The 20,133-nt window shown below is 49.5% G+C and overlaps 1 protein-coding gene and 1 long non-coding RNA gene across 7 annotated transcripts in view; one reads left to right on the top strand and one right to left on the bottom strand.

Moving 5' to 3' along the window:
• CNIH3 (cornichon family AMPA receptor auxiliary protein 3) overlaps positions 1 to 20,133 on the top strand; it is a 167,076-nt gene that overhangs the window by 70,192 nt on the left and 76,751 nt on the right. For 2 of the 5 annotated variants that reach the window (XM_039883306.1, XM_039883305.1), the window contains one exon: positions 3,127 to 3,227. The exons of 1 other annotated variant lie outside the window; for it this stretch is intronic. In XM_039883306.1, coding sequence (XP_039739240.1) covers positions 3,127 to 3,227 — 101 coding nt within the window. Of the gene's footprint in view, positions 1 to 3,126; positions 3,228 to 16,225; positions 17,177 to 20,133 lie in introns of those variants that run through there. 2 more of the 5 variants (XM_039883310.1, XM_039883309.1) reach the window with 2 other exon arrangements.
• LOC120619136 (uncharacterized) lies at positions 7,905 to 16,134 on the bottom strand. 2 transcript variants are annotated; one of them, XR_005657374.1, is made up of 4 exons: positions 15,954 to 16,134; positions 11,402 to 11,552; positions 10,104 to 11,202; positions 7,905 to 8,633 (listed from the first exon to the last, which is right to left on the bottom strand). It is a non-coding gene; the product is annotated as an uncharacterized LOC120619136 (long non-coding RNA). The 2 variants fall into 2 exon arrangements; XR_005657373.1 differs by having other exon boundaries at positions 10,104 to 11,552.

Genomic DNA, 20,133 nt, shown 5'->3' with positions numbered 1-20,133 from the left:
TCGGCTCACTGCAAATGTTTTCTTCCTGCACGAAAACAACTCTTGTCATTGTGGCTTCGGCTTTTATTGTCCAGCTGCATACCCTGAGTCACCGTCACGTCACAGCTGTACCTCCCAGCCCGTGTCACACCTGTAACCAAGTGTGCTCCTGTTGCGGGAGTGCAGGGCACAGCGTGTGGACGGCGAGGCTCTGCTCCGAAGGAGAAGGCGCACTGTTTTCTGGGCCTGTCCAGTGGGCTTTGGCCATGGGGAGCGGGGAGCGGGGAGCGTGGCCCCTGCACGGCTCTCCTCGCACTCTCTGTTCCAGGCCTTTCCAGTCTGGCGTCCTGTGCACTTCACAAGTCCCCTGGGCCTCCGCACGCTGTTCCCCAGCCTGCGGCTTTGTGCCCCTTGCTTCCTCCCTCCCTCCCCACCCCGCTAGGTCAGGCTAACGCCTCCTCCTTTCTGGAGTCTGTGGCTAGTGTTGCTCCCCCTGAGAAGGCTTTTCTGAGCCACCCCCCGAGCCTAGTGCTGTGTCCAGACCAGTCCCTGCTTCTGTCACGGCATTCATCGCTCATCTGCTGCTTTGTTTTCCGCACTGAGCTATGTTCTCCACGAGGCGGGGATGGCTTTATTTTCCTGAGCAGAGCCCGGCACGCCCTGGGAGCTCCGTGACCGCGCGAATGAACGCAGCGCTCGGTTTTCATCGGTGTCGCTCACGCGGCCAAGGCCTCCCTTTATCCAGCTCACCTTTTCTTCGCTCCCTCGTCCACTCTCTCCCTCGTCCAGACCACGGGTGAAAACACAGCCCTCGCCTGGCCTCGTTTCTTTCTTCTCTTCATTTTAATTAACTCAGAGATTCTTTCGTTCGTCTCTATATCATACTCTGAAGTCTGTTTGCATGAAATAATAAAACCTTGTATATCGTTTGTTTGTTTTCTTTTCGCCCAAACTGCTCTGTGGTGATAGAAGGAGAAAAACAAAGCTATCGGGAGAAGAAAATGTCGGAGCCTTTATTGCTGTCCCGACCCTCAGCCGTGCCCAGTGTCCTGCTTTTTTTTGTCCCTTCTGGAGAGTGAGCCTCTGGTCTTTGGCCCAGGCAATGCTGAGGGAACCAGGCGGCGGGAGACTAACTGACCTTCCACAGACTCTCCGTCAGGTGCCTGTGTTCAGCCCCCACTTCATCTCCCTTCCCGAAGGTGCCTAGAGCGGGTTTTAGAATCAGCTTCCATAGGTCGGCTACTCATCCATCTACTCTGCGGTTTCCATTATTATGTTATCTTTATCCTGTCCACTTTGATCGAGGGATTTAGCCGTACTTAGCGCAAGTCTCTTTTCCATTTTTATGAGGTTTTTTTTGAGGGAGCAGAGGCTGATGAGTGTGTTTGGTCTGTCACCTTTAACCAGAGCCCTCAAATTTCTTGAAACAAAAAAGGCATCTTCACGGGGAAAAGATTGGAAATCATTGCTCCAGCTCTTTTATTCCCTCTACGTCTTGTTCAGAAACCCTTTACTTTTGTCTCCGATGTTCACTGGTCTCTACTATCTGCTAGTTTATCTGACTGTACATTTTGACTAATTGGTGCATATAATAATCAGACACATAACAAAATACTCATTGCCCTTGAGACCACGAGAAGCCCAAAGCATGTCGATTACCTCCTAATGCGAAGAGATAAGGGAAGTAAATTGTTCTACTCTCGAAAACAGTACTGTGGTTTGCATCAGGAGAAAAAAAGAATCGTTGTTTTTATGAGCCCATGATTTTGTTATTGACCGGTTGGCTTTTCAGAGGCGACAGGCATCATTTTTCTTTTCTTGGAAGATGATTTTTCAGGTCATATTCAGCTCTTCTGCTTTGCTAAGGTTCTTTAGGGATAACATTTGAGTCAGTCATAAGCCTAGAATTTGAGAGACATACTGTTCATATCCAGATTACAATGGGACAAGGAGGACTTGGAAACCTCGAGAGGAGGTAGCTGGAGCTGCACGTCCTGGGTGCCTTTTGTCATCGTTGGAATCAGACTGGACGTGCCAGCTTAGAACAGTGCTCATTTATCCAGACTGATGATGGGGCGGGTGTGAACAACACAGGAATGAAGACTGGCAGCAGTAACTGGGCGGAGGGGATGTGGGAGGACTTGGGGAGGCTGGTTCTCCTCTCGGTGACCTATACATTTTCATTCATGAGGTTAACGTACATGTGGCTTTTGGCTGGGACATGCTGAGGGCCTGGGGTTTCCTGATTCCATCTCTTTGTGCCTCCTCTAGTTGTTCCTGGGCTCATTCATTTCTTTTAAGTGCTCTTGATAGTTGACAGATAGCCACAGGTGGCCTGACCTTAAAGTGTATTAGGGCATTAACATAAAGTTTTAGAGGTACGCATTTGTATTTGCCTCTAAAATACATGTAGAGACAGATGTGGCCAGGCTTGTCTTTCATCTGGTTTGGTGGTGACGAACATGCTACATAATAATAGAAAAGAACAGAACGTATACTTTTTTCACCCTGTCGTAGCTACCGACTGGTTTTTAATCTAAATTAGTCATGATGGATATTGAACTCTCTGGAGCGCAGCATACCTGGATGAGTCACTGCAAAATTTACTTCTTACGTATGAAAGTCATGAAATGGAAGTTTATTCCCCCGGTTCCTCTTGGAGAGGGGGAGCGTTTTGGATGTCATTTTCAGAAGCCTGTTGAGCTTAGGGTAGGGGACCCCGATGACATGCGCAGGAACCAGGAGGTGGTCCAGAGGCCTTGTTTTCCTGCCTGCCGAGATGGGCAGGGCTCTAGGCTCCCGGCTGGGGCCGCCGTGTGCCTGCGCCACGCCTGATGATGCGGCGGACACAAAACCCAACTTTCTTTCTTTATTTTGTTGTTTCAAACAGCGTTACTGAGGCCTTTCTCTCTGTGTTACTCAGTCATGTGGCTTCAACTGATGTATCACCGGTGTCCATAGCCAGTGGCAGGGATAACAATAAACGGGATGGGATCGGTGGTCTCCGTGAATAGATGGGGGAGAATTCAAAACTCACGTACAGACATTTCGAGAAACATTAAACTTTAAAGAAATTGCTCTGGGTCACTTGAGTCTATGCTCCTAGGTACTCCCCGCTCCGTCCTACTATGTACTTACCTTCCCTAGGTACACACCAGGACCTGCGGGCATTCGGAGGACAGAGAGAAGCTTTCTGGCAGTGGACAGTCTTGAGTGACCAAGGACGCTTTCTGGAGGCAGGACTTGAGGTGAGTCTCGGAGAAGCGTGAGTGTCTGTTCGGGAGTGGTCGATGATGTGCGTTGGGGCGGTGGGGACGTGCCAGGTGAGGGGATGAGGTGAGTCCCAGCTCAAGGGCAGAAGTGCCAGCCACACTGGACCGGAGTGGCTGAGCTGCAGAAGAGCGAGGGGTCGCATCTGAATAGTGTTTGGGGGTCAGCGAGTGTGAGCCAACTGTGAACAATCCGGTTTGTAGTTGGGAACTTCTGGTGACTTTGGATATCAACAAAGATGCTCTGGGCAGGCTAACTGGAGGACGATCTACAATGGTGCAGGTGAGTTTAGAGAGCAGGTCGTTTGATTTGGTGATTCACAATCAGAGATATACTGCAGAAGCACCTGCGGAGCACTTTGAAGTGCTCGGGCTGGGACCCCCACCATCGGAGAGTGAGATTCGGGAGGTCTGATGCGGAGTCCAAGAAATCCGAATTTGGAAAAATCTCTTTAATAAATTTTGTTGTATTCTTTGGTTAAAGAAAAACCCTGAAATGAGAGGTGATGTCGACAGTCTACTTTTGATGTAGTGGAACTTGGATTTAAGGCAGTGGCAATGGGAATGGAGAAGAAGGGTTCAATTTGAAAGCCTCTGTAAAAGCAAAAGCGGGGCACGAACTGGTATTAGAGACGGCCTGCTCCAATATGCGTGCCGTCTGAGCCGTCCCCCTGCTCTCTGCGCCTGCCGGGCCCCCCACTCACTCGTGACTGCGTTACCCTCACTCATAACCCTTTCCTAGGATACGATTCCACAGACCGTGTAGTTCTTTAAGATCTTTATGGACAATTAAAACGATACTTTCGTACACAGTCATTGCTGACATGACCATCGTCATCAATGTTTTAAAAGCTATTTTATTCTAATTTCCAGCTTCGTTTGTGTCCAATTCTCTTCTTTAAAAGAAAGGTTTACAGAGCAGAGTTTCTATTGCACAGAGGCACACGATCCCCATAAACACTGCACGTCTGATTTCTCCTTAATGTCCGTACGGTTAATGGGGGACCAGAGACAGTGTTATGCCTGGTGATATTGGCGACGCAGGGTATTCCTGATCTTGAGCAAACTGGATTTAAGTGTTCTTTGGGGACTAGAAAAAAATATCTGGTTCTATCACAAGCCCTTTATTCCAGGACAGACAGTGTTTCATTAAAAGGCAGAGAAAAAGCGCTGACGTCGACCCTTCCTTTTTGGGAAGCTGATCCTTTTTGTCCTGGAACAAAGACTGGGAAAAATATTCACATCGCCGCCATCAGGACCGCACAACTTGCATGCGATGAACAGACGTACTTACCATTTGATTTTTGTTTTTTCTTTTTTGGCTACATGATTCGGCATTTTGATTTGCAGTGGCCATTTTGAAAAAAAAAAAAACGAAGCATTTCTTGGTAGTGAAATTCGTTTCTTTGGAATGTTCCTAGTTTGTGGCCCCGTTGACTGTGTGGTGTGTTCCTCAGTTCAGTGTACGATAAGGACATGGGAACCTCAGAAAGGTCAACGCGGGTTAGCCTGGCATGAAGTCCACGAGGATAGGACCAAGGGACGTGTTTAGGAAAGGAAAGGACACCGCTACATCTGCAGACGACAGTCTCAAAAGGTCGGGGAAGACCCCCCAGCTACGCTAGCTCCCCCTGACATCCGGCACGTGAGTTTGCGTGAGCCGTGCCGGAAGCGCACTGTCTTCAGCCCGTGTCACCTCCCTCCACCTCCTTCCCATCAGGATTCCGGCTCTGTGGCAGTGTCCGCCGCTTACCCGGCCGGCCTCCTCCCCATCCCTGAAGACACCGCGCTCCACTTTCCTGCCTCCATGCCTCTGCTCTTTGGCTCTTTGCTTATGATTCATTCCTTTCTTGCCCATTCGCCTCAGTCAAAATCCTACTCATTTATTTTTCACGGCCTGATTCAATGTCACCTCTATGACGAAGCCTTTCAGACCCCCACAGTCATTCTCACATATGTAATGAGCATCCGCCATATGCCGGGCGTGATGCCGACGTGGTGCCTGCAGGGGACCACGTATGTGCTGCCACGGCCTCCACGCTGTGTGTTCCAGGCAGTACCTGGCAAAGTTAAGCCAAAGCGCAGGTCTCTCATTCCTAAAAGTCCCCAGTTTCCGTTTGCCTGGCGGCTGCACCCACACCGAATCAGTGGCTCATGGGACGGTGGAGAAATGGGTGGTGTGACGTTTGGTCTTCATCCACAGTTCCTGGCTCACAGCACCTCAAACTTTTGGTACTTCCTGAGTGATAAGAGTAATGGCAGCTTTTTTTGTTATAGTTGCCTTTTTGTCTTTAGTTCCTGAGAGAGCTTCTGAGCCATAAAGGTGAAATGAATGTCTTGTTTATAACAAACCCTTTTCAACCACACCTGAGTCTGTGTTAATGGGGTGACTTTGGGAAAGCCGACAGGTAACCTAAGGATGGGTTGTCAGTTGTCAGGTGAACCGATTAGGATTAGTGGACTGGAATTTTCAGTGCCCCCTCCCCACCCCTGGTGGTGGGAGAGGGGCTGGAGGTTGAGGTCCGCCATCAATAGCTGATGATGTAATCCATCATGCCTATGTAGTGAGGCCTCCAGAAAAATCCAAAAGGAGGAAATTCAGAGATCTTTCAGGTCAGCAGACCAGAACTCAGCTATGTTCCGGGAGGGTGGCGTCCTCCAAACTCCACCGGACAGAAGCTCCTGTGCTCAGGGCCCTGGTTTCCTTGATTATCCTTGATAACAAACCAGTAACCTAGTGAACAACTGGTTTCCTGTAGCTGCTCTAGCAAGTTAATCCAAGCTGAGGAGCAGGGTCGAGGGAGCCTTTGACTTATAGCCAGGTGGTCACAAGCACAGGCTACGACCTGCACTTGTGACTGGCACCTGAAGTGGGGCATGTCTTATGAGATCTGACGTGATCTCCAGGTAGATCGTGTCAGGACTGAGTTAAATTGTAGGATAACCCAGCCAGTGTCGCAGACTTGCTTCATGTATGGAAGTCCTTGCCATTCCCCCATCTCCCCCGGTCCCGAGCATTTGGCGATGGGATGTGCCCACAGGATGCAGAGTATCGCGTGTGAGGTGAGTGGAAGCAGCAGAGTTTTCCTTACAGGTGGTGAGGGAAGTTTATATGTGAACGATCTGGTTCTCCCTGTGGGACCTAGTAACACTCAGGTGACCTGAGGACCCTGGGAACTTTGGGGCTAATCCTCTGCTTCCCTGGGAGGCTGTGAACCTCTTAGAGAAAGTCCGGATTTGCCCGCCGTTGTGACAGCATCTTGAATAGTAGGTTGAGTAGTGCCCAGCCCCCCCAAATTTGTGTTCGCCTAGAACCCCAGTATATGACCTAATTTGGGAATAGGGACTTCGCAGATGTAATTAATTAAAGATCTCAAGATGAAATCATCCTGGACTGAGGGTGGGCCCTACGTCCAATAACTGCTGTCCTTGTGAGAAGAGGAGAGGACCCAGAGACAAAAGGCAGAAGGCCACGTGAAGACGGAGGCAAAGACTGGGCTTGTGCCACCACAAGCCAAGGGACGCCGAGAGCTACTGGAAACTGATGGAGGCAGGGAGGGACCCTCCTCTAGAGACTTGGAGGGGAGATGGCCCTCCTGACACCTCGATCCGACTCCTAGGTTCCAGAACTGGGAGAGAATAAATCTCTGTTGTTTTAAGCTCCCCCTCCCCCTACCACTTTGTGGCACTTGGCTATGGCGGCCCCAGGAAGCATGTACGGTGCAGAGCAGGGGCAGTGCCGGCGCTTGGGGTGGGGCTCCCGGTCGCCCAGCCCCAAGCATGCTGCCAGAGGGGTCAGGAACGTACACGGGCCGTGAGAATGCCAGTACGCTGAAGGAGCCGGTGACAGAGAGATTTAGGCATCGGGACAAGGGAGGCCATGGAGGAGGGCCAGAGACTGGCACTTCAGCCCCGGGGGCAAGCACAGCGCCCCGGAACACTGGGAGGGGTCAGCCACAGCAGTGCACACTGGGGTAGGACATCAATGTCCAGATGAGACCAGAAACGGCTCAGTCTTTAGAGGGCAGGGGACAGTGTGTGGACCACAGGCTCATGGTGGATGCCATTAGGATACGAAGTTTCCCTCTGCACCCCAACACCATCTTGAGAGGGAGGCGAGCGTGTAGCCCCAGTGGCTTTGCAAGGGAAAGCAGACCTGATAGAAAATTTTAACTTGGAAAGTGAGTGAATATTTTCTTGGAAGAAATGTTTCTAACTTAGAAGAGGCCAAGTTATTTTTATTAGAAAATTTAATGTGTGTGTGTGTGTGTGTGTGTGTGTGTGTGTGTGTGTGTGTGTGTTGTCATTGGGGATTGAACACAAGATAAAAATAGTTACGGAAAATATGTTTATAATTTTTGCTTCTTTGAGTTTCAGTATGTAAATGTCAACCTCCGTTCTACTCCACCCCTAAATGTTTACCATTTTCCGTATTTGTTTCTTCCACTGAACGTGAGCTCCTGGTGGGTGAAGATGATGTGATACATCTTCAAATATCTGTACTCCCAAGACCTAATGTGACAGTCTTGACGCATAGTATGTTCTCACTGAATATTTGTCGAATGAATGAAAAATTCAAAATGCGTAATATTTCCTTTAATTTTTCCTTGGTATCTTTCTTTCAAGTTTTATTTTGTAATTATTTTTCCAGTTTTATTGATATAATCGCATATAACATTATATTAGTCTAAGGTGTACAACAAATGATTCAATATATGTATATATTGCAAGATGATCACCACATTAACATCAGTCACTTCACGTAGCTGTAGATTTTTTTCTTGTGATGAGACCTTTCAAGATTTATTCTCCTAGTAACTTTCAAGTATACAACACAGTATCGTTAACGATGTCGCCATGATGTGCATTACATCCCCACGACTTACTTATAACTTGAATTTTGTACGCTTTGACCACCTTCACACATTTCGCGTCTAAAGACTGTTCAGTTCCTCCTTGCCTTGCGCCCCCACACCGCAGAGGCGTGAGGTCTGGGGAGCAGGCCTGGGGTCCCGGAGGAGCCGGGAAGGTGGCAGGTGCCAGTTATGGGGTCAGAGAGAGAATTCCCATTTAGATCTCTCCAAGCACAAGAAGGGCAGGGTCTCATGTCTGTGCATAAATCAGAGATGGAGAGGAATCTTTTGGAAACAGTGTAGTTTCTGGTAGGATCATTGTTGCTACTTAAAAAATAATAGTATTTGAAACTCCCACGGTACAAATTAATTCAGATGTAAATAACCATTCAGACAACGAGGAATTTGACAAGCAGAGGTGTCTGCCAACATGTCCCGAGTAATCAGCGACATTCCTGCGCCCGTTTCATTTTGCTGGCAGCACGAGGCAACACTTACTTATTTCTTAGCCTCTCACTTGATGATGCTGATTCTAGGAGATAAAAAAAAAAAAAAGATTTTGGATTTTGGTGGCAGGCTTCCGAGGCTCTGGAACCTACTATGAGAGTAAAGGCTGGCCCTGGAAACCGAGGCCGATTTAGCATTAAGCCTTGGGCCAGGCCACTAGCTTCTCCCTGACCCACTTTTTTTTTTCTTTTCTTCTTCTTCTTCTTTTTTTTTTTTTTTTTTTGAGCCATTTTACAGGGATCAACCTTCCAGGTCACTGTGAGAGTTGATTAAAGGCCTGGGCTCTGGAGACGAAAGTGGCTAAGTGAGCACAATGATCGCTGTTCAGAAAATCCCCAAAATGTACCAGACAAAACTTCCTTTCCTAAGTTTGGACCTGTTTTGGTCTCACCTTTGCCTGGACATTAGGGCAACTGAATAGTTTCCAGGGGCTGATGATTGGTCCTTTGCTATTCACAGGCTCTGCCCCAGAAGGTCATTGAATGCTCACTTCCTGTTCAAGGGCATTTGAAGGTATAACCCTTGATTATACGTGTACATTCTGAATCAAAAGAATGGCTTAGTTTCCTCAGATGAGATGGAATATCTGGGGTTAAATGAAATATATGTTACATACCTTTCTACGCGCAGGCAAAAGTGATTTTTCTCTCGGACAAGCTGCAGGCTGCAGCCCCTTTTCTAAGCTGACTCTTACAGGGTTGGGTCTGGGCTGCTTGTTGCATGGGTTACTTGTCAACATTTGCACACTTCTCTCCGATGGCTGATCTATAGGTTAAAGTGATATTTCTGCCCCAGACTTAAGTTTGGGGGAGGAAAAAAGATTTCAAATCCAGAAAACATGCACACAGCTGCCCAGCCCCTGGGAAGGGGCTCCCTGGAGCGGAAGGGCCTTCTAGCTCCTCCCAGGTGGGGCTTGCTAGAGAGACCTACTGCTGGGCTCAGATGTTTGAGAAATACCAGGATATCAGAATATTTGCTTTTAAATGCCAACAAAGTACTTGGCCTAGGGTAGACCATGAATAAATGTTTGTCAAATGAATGGATAAATAATTGAAGCCCAAATTCCACCATATGACCTTAGAAAAGATTTTTGGATTCTTGGTTCCTTTGGGTTGTTTTACCCCTATGTCTTACCCTCTCTCTGAGACGGCCCTCCCTCTGATCCATGAGCATGGGGTGTATATGTGCCCAGAGGCTCCCCTTCCCCGCCCTCTCCCTCCCAGGTGATGGGTCCTGCCTGAATTTGTGACAGCCATGTCGGGACCCCAGTGGGATTCCTGGGGCTTCATTTGCGCATTACGTTTTCCTGGAAGAGTTATAGTGGTCTCGCCGCAGAAGCAGCTCCTTCTCTCAAGTTACATGTACAGAAACATGATGTGGGAGGCAGATTGGAAAAGGTAGACCCTAACTTCTCTTGACCTTGTTTTTATTAATCAATCAATCAATTAATTAATTAATTAAATCCAGGTTGGCATTCCAAGGCCTCCAAACTTACCTTTCTAATTATGCTTTCCATCTCACCCTGCATTAACTCATAGCCAAGCAGACTTGTTCAGTGATCAATGAAATAATGTGCATGTTGGCGCCCTGCACCCCTTCACTTCCTGAAATCCTACCTGTTCTTCCAGGTCGAAAGGTCATCAGTTCTGTCAATTTCCCTCTCTCTCTCAGCCACTGTTGTCTCCGAACTGTGAACTCATTTCTGATCGGCGGCGCTATCCAGGCCCTTTGTGAAGTGTGGAGTTTGGGGGCCAGCTCTGGGGTCACATTGTCTGGGTTTGTGTCCTGATCCTTCCGTTTACTAGCTGTGTGTCCTCCGCAAAGTTACCCAAATTCTCTGTACTTCCGGGCCTTATCAGTAGTGCATGTGAGAAGCTTGGTCTCACAGGGGAGGAGGCTTTCTTGGAGGCCCATTTCAAAGGATCAGGAGAAACCGCAGAGTAATCAGGTCCAATTATCTTGGCATCCACTCCTTGCCCCGTACACCAAGACACAGAGGCTGGCACCGTCCCAACTGGAGATCTTCTGTTATTATAGATGGTAGACACTGAACTGTAAAACAGCCCGTTTTTACTCTCAGAGGCTTAGCTGCCAAGTTCCTTTCATCTCTGTCCAGGAAGCCAGCCTCCCTCGGCCTCTACCTCTGGGGTACAGTGAGGGGGCGTTTAAAGCTCAGGGTTTAGAGTCAGATACATCTGGGCATGAATCCTGCTGCACTGTGTGATCTTAGGCAAGTGCCTGAGCACTCTGAGTTTTAGTGTTCTCACTGGTAAAGTGGAGATGATGATACCCACCTTGCAGGCTACGGGAATCAAAGGAGGTAGTGCTGGCAAGTGCTTACCCAGGATCTGGCACCCAGTAAGCAACCAACATTGATTATTAATAACCACTATTTATAAACTGCTTTCACAGAACAGATGAACAGTTGCTGTCATTATCTGGTGGGGGTCATCATGTGACATCTGGTATTCATTCAGATGAAGCTTCAAGAACTTCTTTTTGTTCAAATGTGAAAGCTTTTTTCAAGTATGTGCGGGTGTGTATGTGTACCGACACTCAGATCTTCATAATGGTTTCAGAATTCTTTAAATGAACTGAGAAAAATAAGTGACACAGCATCTAAAAACTGAAATTCTGGTAGAGTATAGAGGGGTGGGGGACAGGGAGAGGAAAAGGGGCTCCCAGGGAACAGTAGAGTCAGGGCCTGGGGGGCGGGCACAGGAAGGAAAGGCAATCATGGCAGTAACAGTCAGACATGGAGAGATTAGATCCAACGTTAATCTTGTGACTTACAGACTCAGTAGCTGTGGGGCTAAACTTAGTAGCCTCGGATTTTGCACAGGAGCCTGACGTTGTTATTAAGGGCGCACCCGTGCACAGCACGTGGAAGAATGGGACGATATCTCACCTCTGATGGAGACGCTCAGGCTCTCGAGTTTCCTATCTGAATTAGCAAACAGAGAAAGAAGAATGGCATCACAGACTTATCATGTTGTTAATAATGACAGTCCTGGCTGTCATTAGGGGAGCTGGGTTTTAGGCTTGCCGTTGGGAGGCTGTGGGCATTTCAGATCTCCAGCATGTACCATTAAGCTCCCCCCGCCCCCCCACCCCCGCTCCTGACCCCAAAGCTCAGCAGTTTCCGAGTAAGATGATTTCCTCTGACACAACAGCTGCCTCTTAAGCAGTATTGTTAAAATAGATGATACATCTCCAGATGTGAAAGGAGCCAGGGTTCAGAAGTAAATGGAGTGCACCTAACAAAGGCTCATCGTTTGCGATCTGTTTACGGTGGCTGTTTACCAGTGCTCATAATAGGGAAATCACTTAATTTCCACAGAAGGTCGTATTCAGTGGGAAGATGACATTAAGACGAGTTAGGGACACAAGCAGGAGGGTGTATCCCATTACTCGGCCTCCCTAACCCAAGGATTCCCTGAAATTGTCAGTTCTGTGCTTAGAGGACCTCCCCTGCCCCCAGCCCCTATCCCCACCTTGTTGGTGAAAATGCGGCTTGTGCGTTTGCTGTGTCCTGCTTGCACAGGCCAAGCTGTCTTATACCTGGTTGTCATGCCAGAACTGATACACATCTGCAGGATGTGGAGAGATGAGTTACCTGCGTAAAGTCAACGCAGCTTGAAAGTGGGAATTTAAACCCAAAGCTTCCAACTAGCTTGTCATCTGATTCAACTCAGTGAAAAATACGTCTGTCAAATGATGTTGGAAGCCCTGTGCTAGATGCCTCCATGACATCTGCACAGGCTCTGTGCAACTCTGTTAGATTTTGAGCTCCTTCCAGGTATGAGTTGTGCCCTGCTTATTGTGCCTACAGAGTAGTAAGTGCTCTAAGGTAAATAAGTGAAAGGTAGGCATGTTCCTTATCTGCATTTGCTCATTATCTAGTGGGGCAAGCTTGTTTAAGTCAAATATGATACCAGACTGTGACAACTGCATCTACCCACTCACCCATCCATTCATCTATCCATACATCCATATATCCACCCACCCTACCATGCAACCATTCATCTATCCATCCATCCACCACCCATCCATCATCCATCATCCATCCATCCACCCCAACTCATCCATCTATCCATCCATTCATCTGTCTATCATCTATCCATCCATCCACTCATCCATCACCATCCATCCTCTATTCATCCATCCATCCATTCATTCACCACCATAATCCATGCATCTATCATCACCCATCCATCCATCCATCCATCCATCCATCCATCCAACCATCCATTCTTTGAGCATTTATTGGACACCTATACATGCTAGACACTGGGAAGGGGAATTGTGATTAAAAGATGAATAAGAAAGAGTCTCTAATCTCAAGCACTTTTCAGTTTATAGAGGGAGATGGACATGTAAAGAGTTGAATTATAAGACAGAATGGTATTCCACTTATATGTAAGATATCTAGAGTAGTTAAATTCATAAAGGAAGTAGAATGGAGGTCGCCAGGGGATGAGGAAGGGGAAACAGGGAGTTATTGTTTAGTAGGTACAGAGTATCAGTTATAGAAGATGAAAACTTTCTGGACATGGATGGTGGTGACGGTTGTACAACAATGTGAATATACTTAATGTCACAGAACTGAACACTTAATGGTTGAAATGGTAAATTTTATGTCAGGCATGTCATAACAAATCTTTCAATATTATCACAATCACTGCCATCATATTAATGAATATTGGCTAAATAACTTGCGAGGTGGAAGGAGAAGATCTTTGAAGTCAAAGGTTCTTTCTGGTTTTGGAGAGATTCTGGGAGAGGAGAGAGAGCGGCTTTACCAATAGCAGAGGGAAGCAGGAAACAATATCCTGCAGACCGGAAAGAGGCTGAGGTCTGGGTTCTGGAGGAGAGGTAACCCCTACACTGCTTCATATCAGTGACTCGTAGAGGGCGTAGGACCTCAGAGACATGGCTGCATGTCCCTAAAGAGGCTGGTAACTGGTAAAACAAGACAAAGCAGGGCTGGGGAAAGGGAAGAACACTAGAGGCTATGACATGGATGGGGGCTTGAAAGTCAGAGTGGTAGGATAATGGATTCATTTTTTGTTTGTTTGTTTGAAATTTTCTTTTGATGTCGACACTCCTAACTCCGGTAATGCTGTGCTAGATAATCAGGCCAATCCTCCCACTGAAACATGATTTAAAAAGCTGTATAATATGTAAAAAACATCTTAAAAGCATCAAAGACTTAACAGGAGAGTAAGGAATTACTGGGGCCGAGTTCTGAGAGTGGTTGGGAATCCAGAGAAGTCAGTGTAGCACTCGAGGCCAGTTTTGTCCTAGGGGCATTTGGTAATCTGGAGGAAGTAGCTGAGAGGCTGGGCTGTGCTTGTACTGTTTTGTAGCACTGGGAGCAAAAGTCACAGTCCAAGGACCACCAAGGCTTGGGACTTGCTTACCTACCTGTTTTGGCCTGGGATCCAAAAAAGGATTGCTCCACATAAATGAGGGCGAACCAGAAAACACTCATCTGGTTAGCCCAGAACAATCTCAAACCCTGAATTTGGATTAACATAATTCTAGAGGGCTTGTTTCCCCCGACACCTGGCAAAAGAATAGGAAAATCCTCCTTGAAGAAACATAACACCATCTTAGACTCCAAATTTCTGCAAAGAACTTTTAAAAACAATGTTTGACATACAATAAAAATTACTAGACCGATGAGGAGTTAGGGCTCCATAAGCAAGAACCAGCAGAAACGAAAGACAATAACAGATCAGCCCTAAAAGAAATCAAAATATTTGAATTATCAAAATTTCCTTTGATTATCTTATTGTTTTGGTGTCATGAAAGTTTATACAGTATAATCACAAGAATTAAATGATCGATATAAGATAAAAAGCACAACACAAGGCTAGAGACGTCTTACTATTGTGTCGGTGATGTCTGAGAGTGGCAGATTATGGTGTGTGTTCGACCTTTTCCATTTTTCTGTATTTTCCAAATTTTCTTTAGTGAGAATTTATACTAGAAGACATAGTTAAGTAAAAGAGAAAGCGATACAGAGTATAAACAGAGCAGGGCTGGACTCGCAGGTGTGCGGCCTCTAGAGTTGCCCAAGGTCTTGTATTCAGAAGGGCCCTGCCCTTCATTTAATGTTCTGCTGTTGCTATCCTGAAATTTTTGATAATTTTTTTTTTTAACAAGAAGCCCTACATTTTCATTTTGCACTTGGCACCGCTGAGTACGTAGCCAGTCTGGACTCGGAGGCAATTAAACGCTGATCCGTTGACCACTTTGTCCATAGCCACTGGACTTTCTCTAGTTTCCCCACTTCCCACTGAATGGTGTCTAGTTTGCAGATTGGAGGTGCAGCCAAACAGCTGCATGTATGTTGGGGTGTAGTGGAAATAGCCCTGAATTAGGAGTCTGCAGACCTGATTCTAGATCTGTCACTAGGCTGTTGTACGACTAGCTCTCTGTAATTCATTCCGTCCAGTTCTAAAGCCATTGGAATCACACCTGTGAACAGTGCAGCTAGCAGACCAGGATTAGAATCAACAGATAATTTATTTAGTTCCACTCTGTGCGAAAAACCGGGTGCAAAAGACGTGCTGTGACCCATGATGTGGTTGTAGTTTTCCGCCCTGATTTGCCAATCATTTTTCAGGATATTTCTCCTTACTTTCTGGATTTACTGATTTATCTGAAACCCACGTCCTCTGTGGAATGATCATTTGTAACCTCTTCTGCTGCCTATCAGAACTCCTTACAATGGTGCATTTCCAAGAGCTGGCCCACAGGGACAAAGTGCGCAGATAGTAATCCCTGTCACTTATAGAATGAGCGCCGAGTGCCAGGCTCTGTGCTAGGTTCTTTATGTTCTCATTTAATCTCTTCAAGTGCACTGGTAGTATTCTTGTGTCTATTTTTCAGATGAGGAAATCAAGGTTTAAAGAGGTTAAGAAACTTGCTGCTACCAAGGGGTCTGACTCCAAAAGCACATGCTCTTGACAGTTACTCTAGACCAACACCAATAACACAGAACCGTGGTTGCTGCCTCCTCAGCCCAGAATAGTGCACGAAGTCTAGTTTCCCCAATCCCAAGGTCAGGTGGCGGGGGAGGGTGGAGGATGGAGGGAAAGATGCTAATGGAGAATTTTGCAGGGGCTAGGAGCAGCTCTGCAAACGCAGCCCGGAGCTTTAGTGGGGATTACAGTTTGGAAAAACCCACCCGAGCAATCCTGGGGTCCAAGGGCCTGTCCTGTATCCCCTACCAACACGTGACCAGCCCCCTCTGCCCCCACATTTCCCACTCCGGTGAACCTGTGAGAAGCGGGAGGGGCGGCTGACGCCTTTGGACTCGAGGTACACATCATACCCTTCCGCAGCTTCCCACCTCCTCCAGACGCACGTGTTTAAAGAGTCCCTGCTCCTCCCTCTCGCGCCCCACTAAAGCGCGGCCGACCTGAGCTGCCGGCCCCAAGTTTCCTCCCAGGGGCCGGCGCGCACGACTGCAGCGGCCACGGCGATCCGGCGGCGCCCGCCGCCCACCTTTTCCAGCCCCCGCCGCCGCAGTCTCCGCCCGCCAGGGAGGGCGTGCTCCTCGGCGCCGGAGCCGAGGGTGGGGCGCCGGGAAGGAGGGGACCCCGAGCGCGCCGCTTCAGCGCTCGCAGTGGCAGCGGAGGCGCAGGCAGCAGCAGGTGGAACGAGCTCCGCAGCGAGCAGCTCTTCGCCTTGGAATCCGCCGCTGCAGCCGCCCGGGTCGGAGCAGGCCCGCTGGGCTGGAGCCGGTGCCCACCCGGGTCCGATCCCTAGTTTCGGGGAACTTGGGTGACCGAGGCCGGCGGGCTGGGGCTGGGCGCGCCTAGAGGCGCACAGCAGCCCTGGAAGCCGCGTCCGGGGCGCAGGTCCGAGGGGACCTGGCTCTTCCCGGCCACCTGAAGACCTGGGAAGAAGTCGCTGCCGGCTCTGGGATTTGGGAGGAGCTCGGAGTGCGCCTGGGCACCTCGCTGGACGCCGTCCGTTAGCGCGCCGGTGGCGCGGGAGGGTCCTGAGCCGCGCGCTCACCTCCCCGCTTTGGCTTAAGGAGCAGAAAGCGCTGGGCTCTTCCCGGGCTTCTGGGAGGCGGGCGCTTCTCGCTGGTCCGCGGCGGAGTCCCAGCGCCGTGCCGGGCCGGAGGGGTACGCTGGTTGGCACCAATCTGCAAGAGTTCTCGGCCCATCTGGTTTCTGCGATTTGGAGACGGTTCCCGCCAACAACGCGCGAAGCACCTCGCACTGTCTGCGCGGGCGGCCTGGCGTCCCGGGCCGCTGGAGCCCGTGGGAATCCCGTCCCCATCCAGATCCTCCAGTCCCTCTCCGCCTGGCGCGCTGCCTCCCAGCCCCTGGCCTCGAGGGGAGAGTGCAGACGTGGCTCCTTTCTGCCCTCCGGAGGGAGCGCGGTCCTGGAGGGGGGCATCGGCCTCCTAGGGGCGCCCGTGTGTGTGGAGGGATCGGGGTGCGGGCAGCCCGGCCGCCGGCCATGGCCTTCACTTTCGCGGCTTTCTGCTACATGCTCTCGCTGGTGCTGTGCGCTGCGCTCATCTTCTTCGCCATCTGGCACGTGAGTAACCGGCGGCGGCTTCTAACTCTTTCCTTTTGCCTCAAACGCGCCCCTGCCCACCTCCTTCTCCAGTTTCTCTAAAATGCCATCTCACCCGCTCCACATCGCGAGTGTGGACGCCAGGCACGGTGCACGTGCAGGTCAGACCCTCCGTTGCTTCCTGTCCCGAGGCCGGGCTTCGCCCTCGGTGCCCCGGCCACTAGCCGGAGGCGGAGGGACCGCTGGTTCCCGGGGCGAGGCCCCCTTGCCAGGGCCTGGCCAGAGTGCTGGGCCTGGGGAGTGGCGGCGACAACACCGTATCCCCCCTACTTCCCCTGTCCCCTCCTCTCTTGTCCGCAGGGAGACGGAGAAGTGCTGGGTCGCCCGGCAATTAGTCAAGTAACTATAACAACTAAACATTTAAAATGTCAGCATCTGTGGTGGGCTGCATTTAGACGTAATTGGAGACAGTGGAAAGAGGATGAGGGTGCCTTGTAAGGGGAAGTAGGGAGAGGCTAGGCCAGGGAGGGGAGGGTCCAGGTCATGGGGGTCCAGGTGGCAGAAGGCGGGAGAAAAGCCAGGAGGCTGGGGAGACTGGGGAGGGATGGGGATGAATGAGGCCCGAGGCTGCAGAGGGAGGTCACACAGAGAGGGGCCAAGGACAGCGTTTCCTCCTTGGGTTTCCTGGGGTCTGACCCATTCGACTCATGAAGCCCCCCTGCAGGTGGGCAAACCACTCTCTCTCCAGGCCCCCAGCACCCTAGGGGGCACCAGCTTTCCCACTGTCCTTCCAGGGGGCCCCCCATGTCGAGGGCTGTTGTGGTGTGTCCCAGTAAAGCAGGTATGGTGCAGGAAGCGAGGTGGAATGATTCTGAATAGAAGCAGGAAGAGAAGCAGAGAGCAGGACGGAGGAGGAACACGGGCCCTCAACACTGCATGGTGTGGCGAGTCTCCCAGAGTCCCCCAGACTCTCGGGGCTTCCTCCTCCGGGGCGGGTTAGCGCTGTGTCTTCACCATCAGAGGTGGTGGGCAGAATGGCGAAGGCCAAGCAATTTGGGAGGAAGCACCGCAGTGCATAGTCTCCCACCATTAACAGCCCTCCCTGCCCAGCAAGTCCGGGTGACAGGGAAGGACCCTGAGGTGAATTCCTTGAGGCACGGTTCTGGGGAGCCTTGGAGAGCACGCGTGCTGTGGAAGATGACCCGGAATGAAGACCGGGAGGAAGCTGCAGGGTGGGTGAGATAAGGCGTTCGGTATAAGTGGTTTCTAGAGTGAGAGGGTTTATCTGAAAATGGAACGAAGCAGCTAGAGTGGCTCCTGTTACAAGGAGGAGAGGGGACTTCTGGGGAGCAGGAAGATTTCTAACCACGTCACCTTAGGAAAGAGGCTGGCTTGTCACCACCCTCCAGATCTCAAAAGTGAGAAAGCTGACCTGGGTGATCGCCAAGCTTCCCCGTATGTGTAACATGTTAGAAGCCCAGGAGTCGGTTCATTTAGGAATTTGGGGGTGAGAGAGGGAATTCAGACAAGGAATTTCCTGATCAAAAATCCTTCACGTGAGAGCGATAGGATTTTGCACCCTGTCTTTCTCTGCCCCAGAATTCTGGGTCTCGTCTGCTGGGTCTAACCTGTGGTAGAGAATTGAGCCTTGAAGTTGTTGACAGTTGTTAAGGGAAGATGAAACTTTACCTAATTTAGAGTAAAAAGGGGTGCAGCACCCCCCCAGCTCATGTGTTTTAAAGAAGCTTCCTCTGCTTCTTTGGATCTGGGGAGTTATCTGCATTCTAGAAGGCTAGCTACGGTACTCCCTTTTTTCTCGGAAATACTTCATTTGCGATTTCTTTATGTGTTTACCTTGGCCAGAGGGTGGCAGGTACCAGAGAGTTCCATCAAGCTGTCAGACATGGAGTTCTCTGGACTAGCCTAGAGCAGAACAGGTAACCAGAAAGAATAATTTTCTCTCACTCAGGGAGATAATAAATAATTCAAGAGCCAGTTAATTAGATGGACGGGTGGTGCCGCTGGTTGACTAATAACATTTGAATCGAAACCAGGCACTGCCGTGATCCCGCGTTGGCCTCTGCCCTCCCCAGCGCTCACCCCCTTGTCCAGGGGCAGCCGAATCTGTCAGGTTTCCAGTCTGGGTCGGGTCCTGACCTGATCCCCAATAGAAGTGGCGAGTTTGCAATTTCTAAGAATAAAGAGTATCTGTGCTCTGAATTCAAATTATAATACCGTTTCCCTGAGTGTCAGCCCCTCTTCCTCTCCTAGCCTTTTTCCTTCTCCCTCTCTCCAAATCAAACAACCCGAAGCATCGATTTGGTTCCTGAATAGTGAAAGCGGGGATCGGAGACTCATCGATTTCGGTGAACACGTTGTATGTGTGGGAGTCGATTACATGGCGGTAATGATTTCAACCAAAATTAGGAAAGTTAGATCCGTGTTAGACTCTACGTTTTTTGCTTTCTTTCCAGCTTCTTAGATTCCTTGTATATTTCCTGATTTGATGAGCCATGTTGACTGTGTAGCATATATTGACATCCCAAGTAAGGAATTGAGCACTTAACAATCCACAGCAATGCAAAGGCCTGCCCCACTGCCGCGTCTAGGCTGTGAGATATGTAATCGCACATTCCTACTCTGGGGTACCGATAGGAGCTGCTCGTTGTTGAGTGCCTACCGTAGGCCAGTTCTAGCACTCTGAGGACCTGTCAGCTGGGCCTCCAATCGTTTGCCTCCCCTTCTTCCCACGGGAGGTCCGGGAGCAAGGATGGGTGTGGCCAGCCATCGGCAGGACAGTCCTTTCGAGTCTCGTTTCTTACTGCGAAAATTTATCTGCGTTTGTTTCCAAATGAAAATATTTCAAATGACCAATTAATTTCTTTGATATCAGCCACTATCTTTGAGGACATTTCTCACATTTGGAAGACGCAGAATAAAACCGAGGGTTTTTCGATGCATGTGTCTGGCTCTGCATG

The sequence above is a fragment of the Pteropus medius genome, unplaced genomic scaffold (assembly GCF_902729225.1).
Source record: "Pteropus medius unplaced genomic scaffold, Ma_sr-lr_union100, whole genome shotgun sequence".
Classification (NCBI taxonomy): domain Eukaryota; kingdom Metazoa; phylum Chordata; class Mammalia; order Chiroptera; family Pteropodidae; genus Pteropus; species Pteropus medius.
This window is presented reverse-complemented; position numbering and strand designations above follow the sequence as displayed.